The following is an 18,851-nucleotide window of genomic DNA, read 5'->3' on the forward strand; positions in this document are numbered from 1 at the left end:
TATGTGGGATTTCTGTTGTTTTTGTTGCTATTGAAGACCACTCTTACTCCATAGTGATCTGATAGGAGGCATGGGATTAGTTCGATCTTCTTATATTTGTTGACGTCTGTCTTGTGGCCAATTATATGGTCGATTTTGGAGAAGGTACCATGAGGTGCTGAGAAAAAGGTATATTCTTTTGCTTTAGGGTGAAATGTTCTATATATATATATCTGTTAACTCTAATTGGTCTAAAGCTTCAATTAGTTTCATTGTGTCCCTGTTTAGTTTCTGTTTTCCTGATCGGTCCATTGAGGATAGTGGAGTGTTGAAGTCACCCACAATTATTGTGTTAGGTGCATTGTGTGCTTTGAGCTTTAGTAAAGTTTCTTTTACGAATGAGGGCGCCCTTGCATTTGGCGCATAGATGTTCAGAATTGAGAGTTCTTCTTGTTGTATTTTTCCTTTGACCAGCAAGAAGTGCCCTTCCTTGTCTCTTTTGATGACTTTAGGTTGGAAGTCAATTTTATCTGATATTAGAATGGCTACTCTAGCTCATTTCCTGAGACCATTGGCTTGTAAAATTGTCTTCCAGCCTTTTACTTTAAGGTAGTTTTTGTCTTTGACACACTGAGGTGTGTTTCCTGTATGCAGCAAAATGTAGGGTCCTGTTTCCTCATCCAGTCTGTTAGTCTATGTCTTTTTATTGGGGAATTGAGTCCATTGATGTTAAGAGATATTAAGGAATAGTGATTATTATTTCCTGTTTTTGATGTTATTTTTATATTTGAGTGGTTATCTCCTTTTGGGTTCGATGAAAGAAGGTTACTATCTTGTTTTTTCCAGGGTATAGTTTCCCTTGTTGTAATGGTGTTTCCCCCCTATTATCCTTTGTAGGGCTGGGTTTGTGGAAAGATATTGTGTAAATTTGGTTTTGTCATGGAATATCTTGGTTTCTCCATCTATGGTGATTGAGAGTTTTGCTGGGTATAGTAGTCTCGGCTGGCATTTGTGTTCTCTTAGAGTCTGCATGAGATCTTCCCAGGATCTTCTAGCTTTCATGGTCTCTGGTGAGAAGTATGGTGTGATTCTGATAGGTCTTCCTTTATGTTACTTGGCCTTTTTCTCTTACTGCCTTTAATATTCTTTCTTTGTTTAGTGCATTTGGGGTTTTGATTATTATGTGACAGGAGGTATTTCTGCTCAGGTCCAGTATGTTTGGAGTTCTGTAGGCTTCTTGTATATCCATGGGCATCTCTCTCTTTAAGTTGGGAACGTTTTCTTCCATAATTTTATTGAAGATATTTGCTGGCCCTTTCAGTTGTAAATCTTCACTCTCATCTATACCTATAATTCTTAGGTTTGGTCTTCTCATTGTATCTTGGATTTCCTGGATGTTCTGAGATACAAGCTTTTTGCATTTTGCATTTTCTTTGACTGTTGAGTCAATGGTTTCTATGGTATCTTCGGCATCTGAGATTCTTTCTTCTATCTCTTGTTTTCTGTTGTTGATATTTGCATCTATGGCCCCTGATTTCTTCCCAAAGCTTTCTATCTCTAAAGTTGTCTCCCTTTGTGATTTCTTAGTTGTTTCTACTTCTGTTTTTAGATCCAGGATGGTTTCGCTCAGTTCCTTCATTTGTTTGTTTGTGTTTTCCTTTAATTCTTTAAGAGATTTTTGTGTTTCCTCTTTCATGACTTCTGACATTTGACTCACTTTCTCCTGCATTTCTTTAAGTTTTTTTTCTTCTTTATTGGCTTCTATCTCTTGAGCCTTATTCTCCTGAATTTCTTTAAGTGATTTGTTGTTTCCATTATACTGGTTTCTAGCTTATTCATGTTCCCCTGTATTTCTTTAAGAGATTCATTTATGTCCTTTTTGTGTTCCTCTAGCAGCATCATGACCAGTGATTTTAAATCCAAATCTTGTTTTTCTGGTGTGTTGGGGTATCCAGGACTTGCTGCTGTTGGAGAGTTTGGTTCAGACGCTGCCATATTGCCTAGATTTCTGTTGGTAGCGTTCCTACGTTTGCCTTTTGCCATCTTGTTATCTCTGGCGTTAGTTGGTCTTGTCTCTGGCTGGTGTTTGAGCTTTCTGTGAGGCTGTTAGGCTATTTTCGCAGCACTGGATGGCTGGGTTTCCCCTGTCGCAGATTGCTGATGTGCTGCCCTCCTCTTGGGTGCCCTTGGAACCCTAGTGTGCCTTGCCCCAGATTGTCTCTGTGAACCAGGTGATACCCATTTGTTCCTTCAGGGAGTGCTGATGGTATATGCTGCGGGGAACTTTTCCGAGTGCTGATCACTCTGCCTGGCAGCCAATCCCCCAACCAGGTTGGTGCACACAAGGCTAGCCTAGCTGCTCATGCCCTGAATCCAGGCAAAAGCCTGACAGGCTTAGGCCCGAGCAATGTTCGCCTTGGGCTGTGACTGCTAACTGGTTCTGTCAGGTAGCCAAAATGGTGCTGCGCGCCCCCTGCAAGTCCTGGGACAGTCTGCCAGGCTGGCAACCTTCTGGCCAATTGGCACACAGATGGCCCACCGGACAGCCCAGGGCCTGGGTGCAGTCCAACGCCTGCGATGTTGGCCTCAGGCTAAGTCTGCGTACCTCAGGCTGTCGGTTCTCTCTGGCGGCCGAGAGCCAAGATGGTGGAGAGCCTCTCGTAACTGACTGGTGGGAGGCAGAGTTCTGATGTGGCTTCAGTGCGGTGAAAAGCACTGTAACTCCGCTGCTTGCAGCCCGGCTGGCCAGTGATGGTCAGTGGTAGCAGGCGCGGGACCTGCCAGGACCCTGTCGCCTTGGTTCCACTGGTGGTGGCCCTTCCGCTGGATGAGCTGCCACCACCGGCTGACCTCTGGGTCTTCAGTTCTATTCCACTGATCTACCTGCCTGTCACTGTACCAATACCATGCAGTTTTTACCACTATTGCTCTGTAGTATAGCTTGAGGTCAGTGATGGTGATTCCATCAAAAGTTCTTTTATTGTTGAGAATAGTTTTAGCTATCCTGAGTTTTTTGTTATCCAGATGAATTTGAGAATTGCTCTTTCTAACTCTATGAAGAATTGAATTTGAATTTTTTGATGGGGATTGGCATTGAGTCTGTAGATTTCTTTCAGCAAGATGGACATTTTTACTATATTAACCCTGCCAATCCATGAGCATGGGAGATCTTCCCATCTTGTGAAATCTTCCCTGATTTCTTTCTTTAGAGACTTGAAGTTCTTGTCATATAGATCTTTCACTTCCTTAGTTAGAGTCACACCAAGGTATTTTATATCATTTGTGACTATTGTGAAGGGTGTTGTTTCCCTAATTTCTTTCTCAGTCTGTTTATCCTTTGAGTAGAGGAAGGCCACTGATTTGTTTGAGTTAATTTTATATCCAGCCACTTTGCTGAAATTGTTTATCAGATTTAGGAGTTCTCTGGTGGAATTTTGGGGGGTCACTTAACGTATACTATCATATCATCTGCAAATAGTGATATTTTGACTTCTTCCTTTCCAATTTGTATCCCTTTGACCTCCTTTTGTTGTCTAATTGCTTTGGCTAGGATTGAGTACTATATTGAATAGGTAGGGAGATGACATGCCATTTTTATCTCCCATGTTAATGTGCCCCGGAGAGTCTTTCCACACCAGTTTAGCCTGATGTCCTCACATCTCTTAGCCGGCAGCCAGGCAGTGCTTATGGCTGGAATGCACTGTGGCTCCGTGGTGCTTCTGCTGTTGGATTTTTAAAGCTTTGGGTCTTTCCCCCTTTATTTTTTGACAGTGTCACATATGTATACCATATATGTTGATCATGCCCATTCTCACCCTCATAATGACTCCTCCCAAGACCACACCCATCACATCCTCCTCTCAATTTTATGTCCTCATTCTCAAGTTATTTATCTTTATTTATTTATTAACCCATTGAATCTGTAGTGCTACTCATGTGCAGGGGGTCATCCACTGGGGCACAAGCCACATCCAATGGCCACATACCTAAGGAAAAGAGATTGTCCCTTCCCCAGAACCCATCAACTGCCTAAACTTGTCAGCTAGGGCTGGGATCCTCTTGTCATTCCTTGGTGGAACTTTGAACTGGCTTGATTTGTGCAGGTCTTGTGTAGATAGCCACTGCTGCTGTGGGTTTGCGTGTCAGTGGGTACAAGTATTCTCTCTTAGTGACTTGAGCTTGATCCCCAGCACCCAACATGGTGAAAGGAAAGAACTGACTCCTGAAAATTGTCCTCTAACCACCATGCCACATACTCATGTACACACACATACACACACACACAGCGATGCAAAGAATAAATTTGTACATATACCACTCTTTGTGCACGGCATAGACCTGGGACAGGTGCTCAGAGATGGGATTGGCAGATATGCAGGAGTGTGCTGCACCCCCACTCTTGTGACATCCTCCTTCATTGTTTTGTCAACTGAGTATAAGTTAAATTTCTAGAAAATTTTCTGTCTGTGTGATAATCTCATTGTAGTTTTAATGTTCAGTGTGTGGTTGAACATTTTTCAGATTATTTTTAGTATTTCCTTTTCTTTCTTTTTTCTTTTTTCTTTTTTTTTAAAGAAGCTACCTTTTAATTGACCTATTTCATTCTTATTTCATTGTTTGACTTTAATCTTCAGTCTTTTCATTTCTTCTTCACTTTTTGTTGTGTGGTCTATTGTCTATTTTCTTGTTTCCTTACTTCTTTCTTTCTTTTCTTTTCTTTTTTTTAGTTTTCCTAAGTAACAAATTTATGGTCTAAAAATGTCAAAATTTTGCATGGGTCATTTTTTGCCACATCTGATCCCTTAGGAAATTTTCCAAGCCACTCTGTTGACATTTGCATGAAACAGGATGCCACTTCTTGCACCAGCTACTGTGTCCAAGACATCTGAGTCTCCCATCTTAACATGGTAAACATGGCAACGTCTCTCTTGCCTCCAGCTGGGTCTCCTTCAGGCTGTATTCACAACAGTTTTAGCCTTTTCTTGTAGATGTTTAGGTTGGGAAAGCTTTGAAGGATTATGCTTACTTCTCAGCAATAATTACAAGTATGTGTGTGTCTATGTCAGTGTCTCTCTGTGTGTCCGTGTATGTGTGTCTGTGTTCATGTATAGAGGTTAGGGGAGGAGAGAGCATTATGACTTTCTGAGGACTGTTGTTCTCTTCTGGAGGAACAGGAACCGAGGGAAGGTGGTTCTGAACAGAGATGCTCTCTGCCCATGGTGGCTCCCTGTTTGGGAGATGATCATAGCTCAAGTCCTTCTGGTTAACCTTTGAGCCTCTGAGGCTCATCCTGTGACACATTTTTTGTCTCCTAAAGTTCTGACCTGGATGAGAACCTTGCCTTGAAGCCCCTCTGAGACCACCATGTTCCCAAGGGGAAAGATATCGCCGTGTTCTTTCCTATACTGCAGCCAACTGTCTTCACTAGTCCAGCCAAGGTTCTGCTCTGAGGTTAAAGGACTCTCTGAGTAGAGTACACATCTATCATGTATCTGAGGTACAAGAGGAGATCACCTTCACTGTGAGCAATGTGGACATTCACTGAATTTCAATGTAACCCCTACCTCACTCATAGCCAGGAGAGACAAAGATGAATATATCATATTCAACTTCAAAGAAATAGAAGTCTAAGCTTGGAAGACCCTGGCTAGCTTCCTAGCCAGTTGCTCTCAGCAGAGGGTGACCTTGGCCAGTTCACTTAGCAGCCATGTCCAACATATTCGCATACCTGTGTTACAAGGTTGTCCTTGTAGGTCTATCAGGGCCTCAAACACTGCAGCTGTCCCACATAGCCTCTTGTGTGTCTCCTTTAGGAGACAAGGTGGACATCTATTTCTTATGAGGTTATCTAGGCAGAATGTTGTTGGTACTGCATGCAGATCACAAAGATGTCTGAGCAAAGCCCTATGGCCAGAGTCATTGCCTCGAATCTCTGCTAGACAAGATGAGCTTCCTTAATTGCTATGACTCTAGGATCCCAGCACCTAAGCTCAGTTAGAACATCTGCCAGCTGAGGTGACTGTGGTCCTACTTATTCACCAGCCAAATGGTTGTTTACCCTAGAGCCGTATTTTTGGCTCTGTGGTTTGTGTTTGAGGGTAGCCCTTTGGCATAACTAGACAGTTTTGATCTTGGGCCACAGGCATATCCCCTTCTCTAGTAAGCCTTGATGTGAAATCCTGGGCCTGGGCTACTTCAGTGCAGAACATGTTCAGAAGGAGAGCCTGGGCCTGGGAGAATCACCAGCAGTCTAGGACTTGCCTCTCTTGATCCCTTCGTGGCTTCTAGGCTAGAATAGAGTTCTACACTCAGGCCTGACTGTTCATCCTCTGAGAAGCTCAGTTACCCGTACTGTCCCCATGTGCTGACAAGCAGCTGTCTTCCCAGGAAAGTCTGAGGAAGTATCTTTCCTGGAGAGTCTGGTTTCTGCTGCAGGCTCATAGAGCCCTTGCCCCTGGCAGTCAGTTTGCTAGGTATCCATTGCTGTGTTGCAGTCATCGACCCAGTGTGGTGCACTGGTGAGGCCATGTCCTCTGAGGAGGTGAGGATGCCGAGAAACACTGCTATCTCCATGGAAGCAGGCTCTGCACATGAGATTAGAGCTGCTACAGATGCCAGCAGCCTGCCAGTGCCACCCCCACAAGCATCCCACACAGTCCCGGGATTCAGATCAAAGCCCTGCAGCTTAGACAGTGGCCATAGCCTTTCCCTGGCCTGGTGCCTGTGCACCCAGTGTTGGAGTTCCCAGGAGCGACTCCTTCCCTGCTTGGGCTCTGAACAGGTCAAGAGTGGAACAGAAAAGAAGTTGGGGTGGTGAGAACACTTCCTGGGTGGGAGGCAACTGCCTGCCTGTAGGAGATGGGCTTGGCTCAGGCTAGCCCAAGGCTCTTGTCTAATGCCATGTTCCCTAACAGTGCCTAACAGTAGGCCACACCCTAGCGGGTCATGGCCATGCTCTGGATGGTAGAAAAAAGCAGCACATGCCTCTTGGTCACTCCATTTTTCCTTCAGTAACATTTGTTGTTGTGTTTCCCGGTCAGTTGTCCCTGGGCTGTCCCTCAGACTGACCATATACTGTGATGGCCAATGATATGTATGTTAGTAACGGACCAAAGCTTTCATTGCAGTCATGATGACTGGCCTCAGACAGGCAGGATGGGCCTTCTTGGTATGTGGTGAGAGTCAGCTAAGCATTGTCTAGAGAGGCATGGACAGCAGCCTCAGGTCAGTAGTGAATCCTGATGTGTGATTCACCTTCCAGCCTGGTTAGGAGGGGGTCTCGAACAGCTGCTGCCAGAGACCAGTGTGAGTATGCTGGGCCCCAGCCGGGAGTTTTCGTGCCTGAAACATGTGGCACAAACATGTTTGACACGTGCTTGTCCTGCAGCCCTGGGTGGAACCCTGAGACTTATATTTAAGAACAACTCAATTATATCATCACATGAAACCAGATGTAATTTTGTAGATATGTTCTTGTCTTTTATTTTTAAAAGTGTATTTATTTTCCCTGGCTAGTATAATTTTTCTTGGGGACTTCACCCTTTGATCTGGACTGGAAAAAAATGTTACCATTTTAAGACCTCTTAAAACCTGTCATTGGATTTATTGTGTGTACAAATGGAAATTCAGATAATAGTTCTGTTCCCAACTGAAGAAAAACAGGAAAAGAAAAATAATTTCTCACTACTTGGAATGAGAACCACAGTGAAGCCTGTGCCGTATATCCTGCCAACAGAAATTCAAGGTTGAAAATAATTTTCTTCCTCCTGAGTCTGCCTGCAGCTTCCCTGAGGAGCGTAGATGGTGAAATTTGCTACTAATTGTAGCCATAATTTTAGCATGCAATTAAACACATGATTTCCTTCCCAGCTGATGTCTTTTTAGCTAGTGTGACACAGATAAAACAAAGGCTCTGTTGATTTGAATGGCCACTTTAATCATAAGAAGAGGTCACAGAAAACCACCATTATTTGAGCACACTTTGTTCCCCACTGGGAACCAGATTATTTTGCCTATAAAGATGGCGGACAGTTTGGGTGCTTTTAATACCATATCTGGTATTACTGTCTATGCACTGAGGAAAATCAATGCTAGTATGTGTCTGTCTTTTTAAATCCTCATGAGATTAAGGAGGTGGGAAGAATCAGAATGGAAAACTAAGGTGGCGGAAGCCATGGCTCCTGGAGAAAGATTCTGTATTGGAGTCATAAGACTGCCTTAAACCCAGAGGGCAACAAATGGGGACTTATGTGAAGAGCCTTGCTGGACATGGGGCCAAAATGGCGTCCCTCAGTGGCCGTGCTAGTGTGTCTTCCTGCTGCGCGTGCATGGCTTTCTGTGCAGGCTGTGTGCCCTACTTGGTGTTCCCAGGTCTTTCTTGCCAGTTCTCTTGTCAGCCCATAATCCCTGTGCTGTTTAGCTGCCCCCCCTCCTAAATCCTTCATGGGGCTGGCCATTGGTCCCATGTTGGCTGGCAGGCCACGCTGCCCAGGTTTCCTTCAAAACATGTTTTTATTACATTGTTGTCCATGTGGTCTTTGGACAGGTAAACCTGGGGTCTCCAACTCTTGAATTTGTTTGAATTGTTCTTTCAGATGGGAAGTTTGGTGCCTACATGCAGGTGCACATTCAGAACGATGGGCCTGTGACTATAGAACTGGAGTCCCCCGCTCCTGGAGCTGCTAGCTCGGATCCAAAGCAGGTAAGCCTGGAGCCTGGAGCCTGTATCAGTCTTGAGGATGTAAGTCATGCGCCTTGGCCTAATCCTCGTCTCTGGAGTAGTCCTCATCCTGAGGTGGAGGAAACACTTCATGGCTACAGCTCCACTGTTATTTTACTTTACTTTCTCTCTCCTCAAGAATACATGTTTACACTGTCACTCCTGAGCAGGTCTCAGGCTTGACCATGCCAAGTGTTCTTAGAAGGGTTTGTTCTATGGGCTGTTCTTGGGCTAGGTGTCATGGCACCCAATTGCCACTGGGTGGCAGCAGAGCAGCGGCCCTGGCTAGTGTACCCAGTGAGAGTGGTTACCTGGATTGGGTTTTGTCCAAGGTGTGGGTGGTAGATGAGCCACTCAAGCTTCTTTCTAAGTCTTCATTTTTCTAAAGCAACATCTGACCTGGATTTACTGCCAACTCTATAAGCATTCAGGAAGAATGTAATTAAAATAGAGAAAGGAGATGTGTAATAGTCTTGCAAACTTATGCTGTCCCATTGTGTTTAGCATCTATAAAAGCTTTAATTACTCTACTTGAGAGAGACATGAGGCATGGCAGGCGGTGGAACTGGGTCTGTTCCTGCTCTTCCTTCCTAGCATCTTTTCCTTCCTAGGATGCTGCAAAGTGGAAGCTCACGTGGGGGATGCAGGAGAGAAACTTGGCTGAGTGACTGGGTGGAGCCATGGCTTTCTTCTGTCACTGACACTTTGTGTTGGCTGAGACGTGGGACCATGTCTGCCATGGCATTAAAGCTTCACAAGTGGAACTGATGGTGTTGCTATTACCAACACACTCCGTTCATCCGTCCGTCCGTCCATCCGTCCGTCCATCCATCCGTCCATCTATCTGAATACTCAGTCTGCATGTACATACATACACCAGAAGAGGGCTTTGGCTCCTATTATAGATGGCCATCATGTGGTTGCTGGGAATTGAACTTAGGACCTTTGGAAGATCAGCCAGTGCTTCAACCTGCTGCGCCACCACTCTCTAACCCCTACTGATAACATTTTAAAAATCACAAACAAAACAATCTACAGGAAAATGTAAGCTTTGAGATAACCTGAGCTTTACAGGAAAGCCCAACAGAACCCTACTACAGCTTTACCCTGTCTTCCTTAGTTTTGATGTATTACTTGGAGTGATCACATACTGAAGTTAGTTAGCTCTGATACAACACTATTAGCTACATTATAAGCCTTATTTGAACTCACTATCCCTCCCTCCCTTCTTTCTTTCCTCTCTTTCCTCCCATTTTCTTTTCCTTCTTTTTTCTGACACAAGGTATCACTTTGTAGTCCAGGCTGGTCTTAAACTCAGTGAGTCTCTTTCCCCAGTTCTCTAAATGCCAGGATTATAGGCACGAGCCGCCAGGGCCCAGTTGCTGAGGCTGCCACCTCTGCTGCTTGGCTAGCTCTTACAGGAAGGCACCACGTCATGCAGTTTCATTAGTTTTTGTTTCAGCTATGCATGCAACATTCCAAGTTGCATCTAATTACAATTATCATTTCTCTTTTGTCCGACCTGAGTCAGTTCCTTACTCTTTCCTGTGTCTCACTACCTTGACCCTTTCCTTGTGTTCTGGAATGCTGTTCTGTAGACCTTTTCTCAGTTCCATTTCTGTGACTAGAGCAAGTTACTGTGGTACGTGGGGACAGCAGCTTGTTCAAAAGCAGTCTTGTTCTCAGGCAATATGTGACAGACACCAATTTGTCTCGCCATGGTCATGCTAACCTTGCCGCCTGCTTAAGGTGGAGTCTGCCAGATTTCTCCATCCTTTGCAAGATCCTTACCCCTCACCCCGTCTTTCTTCTGGTCAGGGCAGACAGTTCTCTTTGCAGAGACAGAGGTCAGCAGAGGGCATCGACCTGCTGCTCCCCCTCCCCGCTTCCAGTGTAACATTGACGCTTCCCTTCCTGGACTGAGGCCAGCTCTCCTTTTGGACCAGAGCCAAAGTGAAATGAAAGTAAAGACCCCTGTTCAAATGCCTCAGGAGGTTCCCCTCCTACCATGGGGCTCCTTAAGGAGAAACCGGTTTCTTCTTCATGGGTAGTTGTTCTTTTCGAAATCAGGGATTACTTAATTAGGGATTCCAAACTTTCTGATGTCTCTGAGAAATAAGATGATATGTCTGAAAAAGAAAACAAATTTCAAGGTGGTGATAAAGTAGAGGCTCCTTGACTACAGACCCTTGATGGTGGGAGAGGTCACATCCTGTGCAGCCAGTCCGGCCTGGCCTTGACTCCTCCCTTTGCAGGCCCTTAGCAGCCTCGCAGCGCTCCCCGGTGACACTTACTCATCGTCTTATTCTTCCTGGCCTCCCCTCCTCGGGTGCTAGGAGCTGCCCTGTTCATGCAGGCTAGGCAGTGTGTGCACTGAGCCATTCTTGGCCTCTGTGGGCTTTCATCGCCAGTGAGGTCGACAGTGAGTGAGTGCCCGGCATCTTCCTTCTGCTCTGCCCTTGGGGGCTCGAGGCCCCCACTGACCTCTTGGTTGCCCCGCTGCATGACCTCTTTGATGTCCCCTTCCCTTGTCCTCCCGGCCACTGCTGCCACTGTGGTCTCCTTGGTCCCGGAAGCTGTCCGAGCCACAGCTTGCAGGGCGGCAGTCTCTCTGGCTTCTCTTTCTGCTCCTGCTGTTCCCTTTGGTTTTATGTGATTGCTCTCTCGTAGTTTTGAGGAATTATTCTGCTTTAACTGTATTTTGGGACAATCTTAGGTTGGCTTTTTTGTTCCGTCTAAACTATTTTAAAATGGCATGTTGTACACCTGTAATATTTCCCATAAAACCACAGAACCCTGTTGAGCCTCAACCAGTGTTCTTTTAAACATCGGGGGAAGTTATAGTAATTTATTAGGTTAAAGAAGACTTTATGGAATCCTAAAGGTCCTTGCTGTTTAAATTCATGCGAGGTCCATTTTCACATCTGTAGCTTTTCCTGACCCTAGACATGCATGCAGGGTTCCATCCGCTGGCTCTCCAGCACGTGGCAGCCAGTGGGCACAGGAGGGCCAAGGAGACCATGGCGCCTTTCTCTGCTCTGGCCTCTCGCTGCCTTTCCCTGTCAGCGGGAGGGGCTTCTCTTGCAGCAGACAGTGTCTTGGCTTGCTTTCCTGTGGATAGGAAGAGCGCAGCCAGATTTGCTTTGCTGATAGAAAACCACGTGTTTCTGTCAAGTAAGCTTTGAATTCTAAGTGTTTTATTTCCTTACTGTATTCCAATTCTACAGTTGCATTATGGAAAAACCATTCATTTGACAAGTTTCTGTGCTACAGGAAAAATGGTTCTTTTGGCCAGTGTCTAAGAAACATCAACTCTGTAAGCCATCTGTGCAGATGAACAAGGTATGTTTGTATGCAAATCTGTGAGCGCCTGTGTGTGGATGAGGGTGTGAGGAAGAGACACATGTACTGCCTGCCACCCAATCCTTGCTCTCAGACGTGGACCTAAAGCAACAGAAACCAGGAAGGCCAGAGACCATGAGAGAGGTCCAGTCAGCATAGAACACAGGGAACGTGACAGCCACACGGCTCAGACCCTTTGGGGCCTTCCCAAAGCAGGTAGCAGACAGTGCTGGTATCTTCTGTCACCAAGGCTGGAGGGTTGTAGGTACCTCTATGGCCATCCTGTCCATTCTGCATGCCAGCCGGCCAGACCTTCCTGGGTCCAGTGAGAAGAGGGGCTTCTCTCTATTCTTCAGCGCAGTGGTGCCCCAGCCACTGCCACATTGTGCCATCTGTCACTGTCTTCTTGCTTTTCTGCTTCGCCCCCTTCTTCCTCACGCCTAAGATGTACACCCTGTGTCTTGTTCACTGCTGTGCTGCAGAAGTGTGCCAGAGATGTCTCATTTGAGTAGGAACAGCACCTTGTAGGCTTAGACTGTGCTGTCTGTGAGGATCATGAAGACTTTATTTATTTTTTTAAATTAATAGAAATATTGCATTGAATATTTAGCTCAAATATAAAGGTTTCTTTAAAAATTCTTGGACAATTTTATATGCTCATATATTGAATTTTGGTTATTTTTCTTATTCCATTATCTTCTCTTATCCATTTTCTTCTCCCAGTGAAACCATTTCTTTTTCCAACAAGCTTCTTGCCTAGTTTGATTATCATTGTTTGTATGTGCACGTATGTATGTGTGCATGAGCTTGTGGTGAGATGTACGAATTTCCTTATGGCTGCTTGCACAGGCATGAGTGAGGCATTATTTACTGGAGCATGGGCAACTTATTCTGACTGAAAATGACACATATTCCTTTCTCAGCAATCGTCCACCTGCCCATTTTCCCTTAGTGGGGGATGGGGCCTCATGAGCTCCTCCCCCGGTTATCCTGGTTCTAAGAAGGCTACTGTCATTATTGAGCTGGTCCAGTCTCTCGGGGAACAGGAGGTCTCATCTGACCTCCCTGATGGAGAGAGAAGGGATTCTAGGTTGTTTACAAACTTGCACTTCAAGTGCAGGGAGAGTCTTGTCTTCAGAGGGTCTAGTGCTTTATTAATAGGCATTCAGTGGATGGAGACTGAGCTGGTAAAGGTAGCTAGTGGTTGGCTTGCCTTAGCCAGAACTCTGCCTACTTCTCGGACTAGGCACCACAGCGACGGAGTCTTTCCTACAGTCACATCAGCAGCTTGCCTGGCTATTGTGTAGGCTGCAGTTGGGTGGATGATGTACTGTGATGTAAGAAGAGGCTGAAAGAAGAGCATCAATCCATCCTTCCTTTGTAGGGCATTTGCCAAGGTCTCAGGCTATGCAAGCTGACCTCCTGTGGGAACATGTGTTCCTGTGTGTCATGAGAGGACAGGGTTCTGGGGCATCCTGATATTTACCTGTGCATGGATGTAGGTGCGTGATGTCTGCAGATGCCTAGATGGTGGGAGATCAGCACCCTAGCCCAGCATCCCTGGGGTAGAAACTTGTTTTGATCTTAAGCGACCTTTCCTGAGTGGGGGCTACTTGCCTGACACTCACCTGGATGAAGTGACATTGAGAGCAGACAGGCATTTCTCCTAGTGGGCAGGGCATTGGGTAATTGAAGGATTCTTTTCTGGGGTTCAGAGCCCTCCTATTTAAGAATATGGCTATGAATTACTTATGTTCTCATTTGTTTACTGTGATTGAAGGCCTGACCCAGTAGAAATACTGGAAGAAGCTAGAAAACTGACCCTGTAACACACATCTTCACACTAATGCATGTGTTTATTGGCAGATCATTGGAAGGAGTTGACTGGTGCAGAATGGCACCTTTAACTTTGTGAAGCTTGTAATTGGGTGCTTCTTTGAGTACTGCTGTTGCTTTAGCTCTAATGTCCTCTCTGTGCTTCTCAGCCAGTGTCCATCACTGTGCCTGGACCCTGGAGTGTGGAAACAGACACACTTGTATCAGGAGGATCATGAGGGAATTTATAGGGTGCAGCAAGGAATGGAAAAGAAGTCCATTTAGTGTGTTTGCAGCCTTTGATTAGTGCTATGCAATTCAGGTGATACAGAGGACAGACAGATATACACATATGGCTTCTGCCAGACAGCCTGATGCAGGTGTCCAGACAGCCTGATACATGTGACCAGACAGCCTGATGCATGTGACCAGACAGCCTGATGCAGGTGTCCAGACAGCCTGATGCAGGTGACCAGACAGCCTGATACATGTGACCAGACAGCCTGATGCAGGTGTCCAGACAGCCTGATGCAGGTGACCAGACAGCCTGATGCAGGTGACCAGACAGCCTGATGCAGGTGTCCAGACAGCCTGATGCAGGTATCCAGACAGCCTGATGCAGGTGACCAGACAGCCTGATGCAGGTGACCAGACAGCCTGATGCAGGTGTCCAGACAGCCTGATGCAGGTGTCCAGACAGCCTGATGCAGGTGTCCAGACAGCCTGATGCAGGTGTCCAGACAGCCTGATGCAGGTATCCAGACAGCCTGATGCAGGTGACCAGACAGCCTGCCATTTGTGGAGCTGCAGATGAGGGAGGTGCTCTATGAGGAGGAAGAGTCACGTGATGCTGGCCTTTTCATGGAAGACATGCAGATGCTCCACTTTCCACTGGTTTTATTCTTCGCCTCTAGATTATCTCCGGACACTGGCCGGTTCCAACAGGCTCTGGCACTTGCCTTGCCTCAGGAGCAAGTTTGCAGGTCTGGTTGCTGACATGGAACTCGGGTCTTAGTCTGTTCTGTTCCATTAGTTTGCTGAAGAAATACTGGCTGAGTTTGTTTTATTTCTGCTTCAGTTGCTCCTCCATTATCCAGTTTGTGTTGTCGTTTTGGTCATTGTTCTGGTGACACTGGTTTCTGGGTTCCAGTCTGTGTCGAAGGCCTCCCACCAGGGTGAGACAAGGATTTGGCCAGCCCTCTCGCCACATGTGGAATGCTGCCTGGTTTCTGGTTCTTTTGGTCTGAACATCTGATTTTTTGTGAGTTATGAAATAATAACAGCCCTGTGGGGAATGTGTGTGAGTGGGTGGGGCTCCTGACCTTCCTCATCTCTGCCCACTACTAGCAGCAGTCAGGAGTCCCAGGCCTTGTCTGCGCCGGCCAGAATGCCTGGCCCATGAATGGAAAGGCAGAAGCCCACTACTTGTCTGCAGGCAGGCTCTCCCTTCTAGTGGGAACTGGCCAGGGGCCCCTTTTCTTCCAGTTCTTTAGCATTTCCATGTGGACAATCGTCCTGAGTCAGTACACTGTAGTCTTAAGTCTTCCCAAGACACATGTGACTGTGCCCTCTGCTTGGGAGCCCATTGATTAATGACTGACTTTCCCATCTCATGAATCTATAGCCTGTTCTATCAGAATTGTAGAAATGGGAAAGTTGTTCCTTGTGGTCGGAATTGGGATGGCAGTTTGAAACTATGATTTTCAGCCTTCTGTCTCTGACATATGCACCGTTTCTAATTGCACCAAGGCAAAGCATCTATTTTGCTCTAAACCAATATATCCGAGCACAAACGCATTAGTGACTTAAACTTTAAGCACTTCATTCGTTCCTGACACGTTTGTGGTATTAGGAAGATCTGGGGGGAATTTTCACTTTGTACTTGGGCAGGATTTTCATTATTTTAGCTGGTTTCATTTGTGGTAGATGAACAATGACCTTTCTCTCACCTTGCTTACCTGACCTGCCAAAGATTACATCATCCTTTTTGTTTCTAAGGATTGGTTAATTCTGTTTCCCCCCGAACTTATGTTTTAAACATAGCAATAATTTTATCACAGAGGCTCAAGATTTTAGTTGTGAATCCTTAACTTTTTAAGTCATTTATCAGGAATCCTAAGTAATTGTAAAAAATGTTGTGCCATCCAGTTGTGTTTTGTGGGAATGGCATTTAGTATCTCAGCATGGGAACATGAAGAATGCTCTGGAAGTGCTAGAAATGCAGTGTTTGCTATGATTGCTTCAGGGATGTGCTTAATATGCAAAACACCTAACTACATAAAGGCTTTGCCAGGATGATACATGTTGGGGTCAGTGTAATGATTGGAAAGACATTTGCTATTTTACATTTGCTATTATCTAGCTAGTCTCTAAGAGAAGGTTAAATTGGGCAAGTGGGGTCTTAATTAGCTCAAGTGGGCTTTTGGGGGTACACAAACTATTTTGAGCTCAGCCTCATGGTTGTGTGTATGTAGCTTCTGGAAAATGCTGTGGACTGGGGACTGCTGTGTGTCTCTCCTTCAAAGTCATTGTGAGCTGGTGATAGCATTCATCCAGGGGTGGCCTTAGGACTCATGCCATACAGGTACCCAGGGTACTTGCTAAAATGCAGAGCTCTGGCTCTACCCACATTTTCTGAACCAGAGCTCTGGGCATGTCTGGGTGTGGGGTGCAGAAGACGAGTAGCTTTCTGTTTCTGGTCATGTTCTCCACGTGCACATGGACACTTTTGAGCAGCTGGGTCACAGGAAACCTGATGGACCTTGCCATTCCATCCAGTTCAGGTGTGGGTTCCTCCGGGCCAGTGCCTCCTCCCTCCCAGCTGCCTCGCATCTAAAAATACTCTGCAACCTCTGTTGGTGCAGCTGCGGGCAGCGTTGGCCGGCCTGGATTATTGAGGTCCCACGTGAAGCTGGCGTCATTTGTCAGTGCTCCCTCAGTCTCCTAACCCCATTCCTATACATGTAGTGACACAAATACCCCCAAGTATGGTGCCTACTTGACCCCACTACAGATGTCAAGGGAAAGGCCAGTAGAGTGTAGCCGCCTAATACCGTAGTGACTGATGACTGCCACTCTGCTGAGTGACACTAAGGCGTGTTCTGGTGGCATCACTTGTTCCTTGAAAGCGATGAGCTCAACATGGGTATTGTTCAATGGCCACACACTTTGTTTCTCAAAAAGTGATTTATAGTTCTCTCTCTCTCTCTCTCATTCATGGGACTCAAATAAAACCTCAGGATCACCCACATCTTAGTCTTTGCGTGGAAATTGCAGTTTCTTGAACTCATGCATGCTGATGTGCCCCTGGCGATCCTTTACATTTAAATCACACTAGGCGTTGTTAAATGTCCCTGTCTCATAGTGTATTATTACCTATGAAACTCATGATAAAAGCTCCCTCTAGCCAATTGTAAACCAGGTTCCTGCTGTTATTTGCTGGTTGTCAATGAGCATTGATTTTTTTTTCTCCTGTGTATTTCTATTTATCTATCTGAAATGAATTCCTTTTCTATATGCCTGTTGACATATTCCTTTTTCTGTTATCAGTATGTATGTGTGAGTGTGCATGTGTGTGAGTGTGAATGTGAGTGTAAGTGTGCATATTTGTATGAGTGTATGTGTATGTGTATATGTGCATGTGTGTGAATCTGCATGTGTAAGCGTGCATATATGTGTGAACATGCATGTGTGAGTGTGCATGTGTATATGTGCATATGTGTGTGAGTATACATATGTATGTGAGTGTGCATGTGTGTGTAAGTTGTATATATGTGTGTGTGAAAGAGTGGAGCGTACCACAGTGCATGTGTGAGTCAGAGGACAACCTCTGTGAGTTCTCTCTTCCCATTGTGTGGTGAGATAGCGTCAGTTGCCTCGTTGTGCTTGTGCCTTGTACTCTAGGCAAGTTAACCCCTGAGCTTTGGAGCATTCCCCTCTGCTTCCCATCTTACTGTTGAAGTACTTGGCTTATAGATACCTCAAGTAGCTACATTTGGCTTTTTACATAGGTTTTGGGATCCAAATCAGCTTATCCATCTTGCAGGTCGCAGTATGCCCCACCTTTTTAAATATGTTTCAGAGAGTGTTTCATTCATGGTGCTTACCTCAGTTTCTCCAGATGCACCCTCCTTGCTGTGACTCTCCTGTATGTGGTGTAGACTGTATTCCCTAGTGGAACTGCACTTGGATAAAAGCCTACTTGCATTCAGTTTTAGTTTACTTGTTGATGTATCTACTTACCTGTCTGCCCATGTGTCCAACAAGCTGTCTGCTCATGTGTCAGACATTCCATTCTCTTATTTATCCCCCTACTTATACAGCCCACCAACAGCTAGCTGCTTAGGAGGTGTGTGCGGAGTGCTCGTCCCACATGTAGGTTCAGCCCTGAACCTCAAGCACATTCTCATGGGACTCAGGCACTAGCAGAGAAACATACAAAGTAAGTAGAACTTGAAATTGTAGCAATGGCAAGGAAAAAAAGGTGATAAGATATAGAAAATGTTGTCATCTCCAGTGCAGGTGCAGAGGAGGGACACTGAGCTGGGGGAGGGGGCGCGGGGGAGGAGCTCCACGAAAGCTGGAGGAAGGATGTGGGTAAGCAGACTGGGTAAGCAGACTTGGATGCAGACTCCGGGCCAGTGTAGCCGGAGCTCGGTGTTGCCATGGGGGCGGTAGGAAGGGAGGCAGTGTGAGCAGTTTAATCGTGGTATGAGTGGGCTGGAGAGTCATTTGTACTTGTCCATGGATGGTGGTCTGTGGATTTAGGAAGGATGAGCTCTATAGACAGGGTGAGGGGAGAACATGGAAAGGTGGCAGTAGCGGGCGGGTGGGTGGGTGGGTGAGAGTCAGATTCCGGGTGTGACATGGAGGCGTATAATTGCTCTGACCTCTACCTCCCACAGTAGAGGTTTGTTTTGTTTGTTTGTTTGTTTTCCTCCAATGTTTCATGTTAGCCTTCTTTCATACTGTGGTCTGAACATCAGGACAGACTGTG

General features: G+C 45.8%; 1 protein-coding gene across 2 annotated transcripts in view; it reads left to right on the forward strand.

The window, feature by feature from the left end:
• Dtd1 (D-aminoacyl-tRNA deacylase 1) overlaps positions 1 to 18,851 on the forward strand; it is a 173,774-nt gene that overhangs the window by 31,855 nt on the left and 123,068 nt on the right. For both annotated transcript variants that reach the window (XM_052183804.1, XM_052183805.1), the window contains one exon: positions 8,574 to 8,680. In XM_052183804.1, coding sequence (XP_052039764.1) covers positions 8,574 to 8,680 — 107 coding nt within the window. The remainder of the gene's footprint in view (positions 1 to 8,573; positions 8,681 to 18,851) is intronic.

The sequence above is a fragment of the Apodemus sylvaticus genome, chromosome 5 (assembly GCF_947179515.1).
Source record: "Apodemus sylvaticus chromosome 5, mApoSyl1.1, whole genome shotgun sequence".
NCBI lineage: Eukaryota > Metazoa > Chordata > Mammalia > Rodentia > Muridae > Apodemus > Apodemus sylvaticus.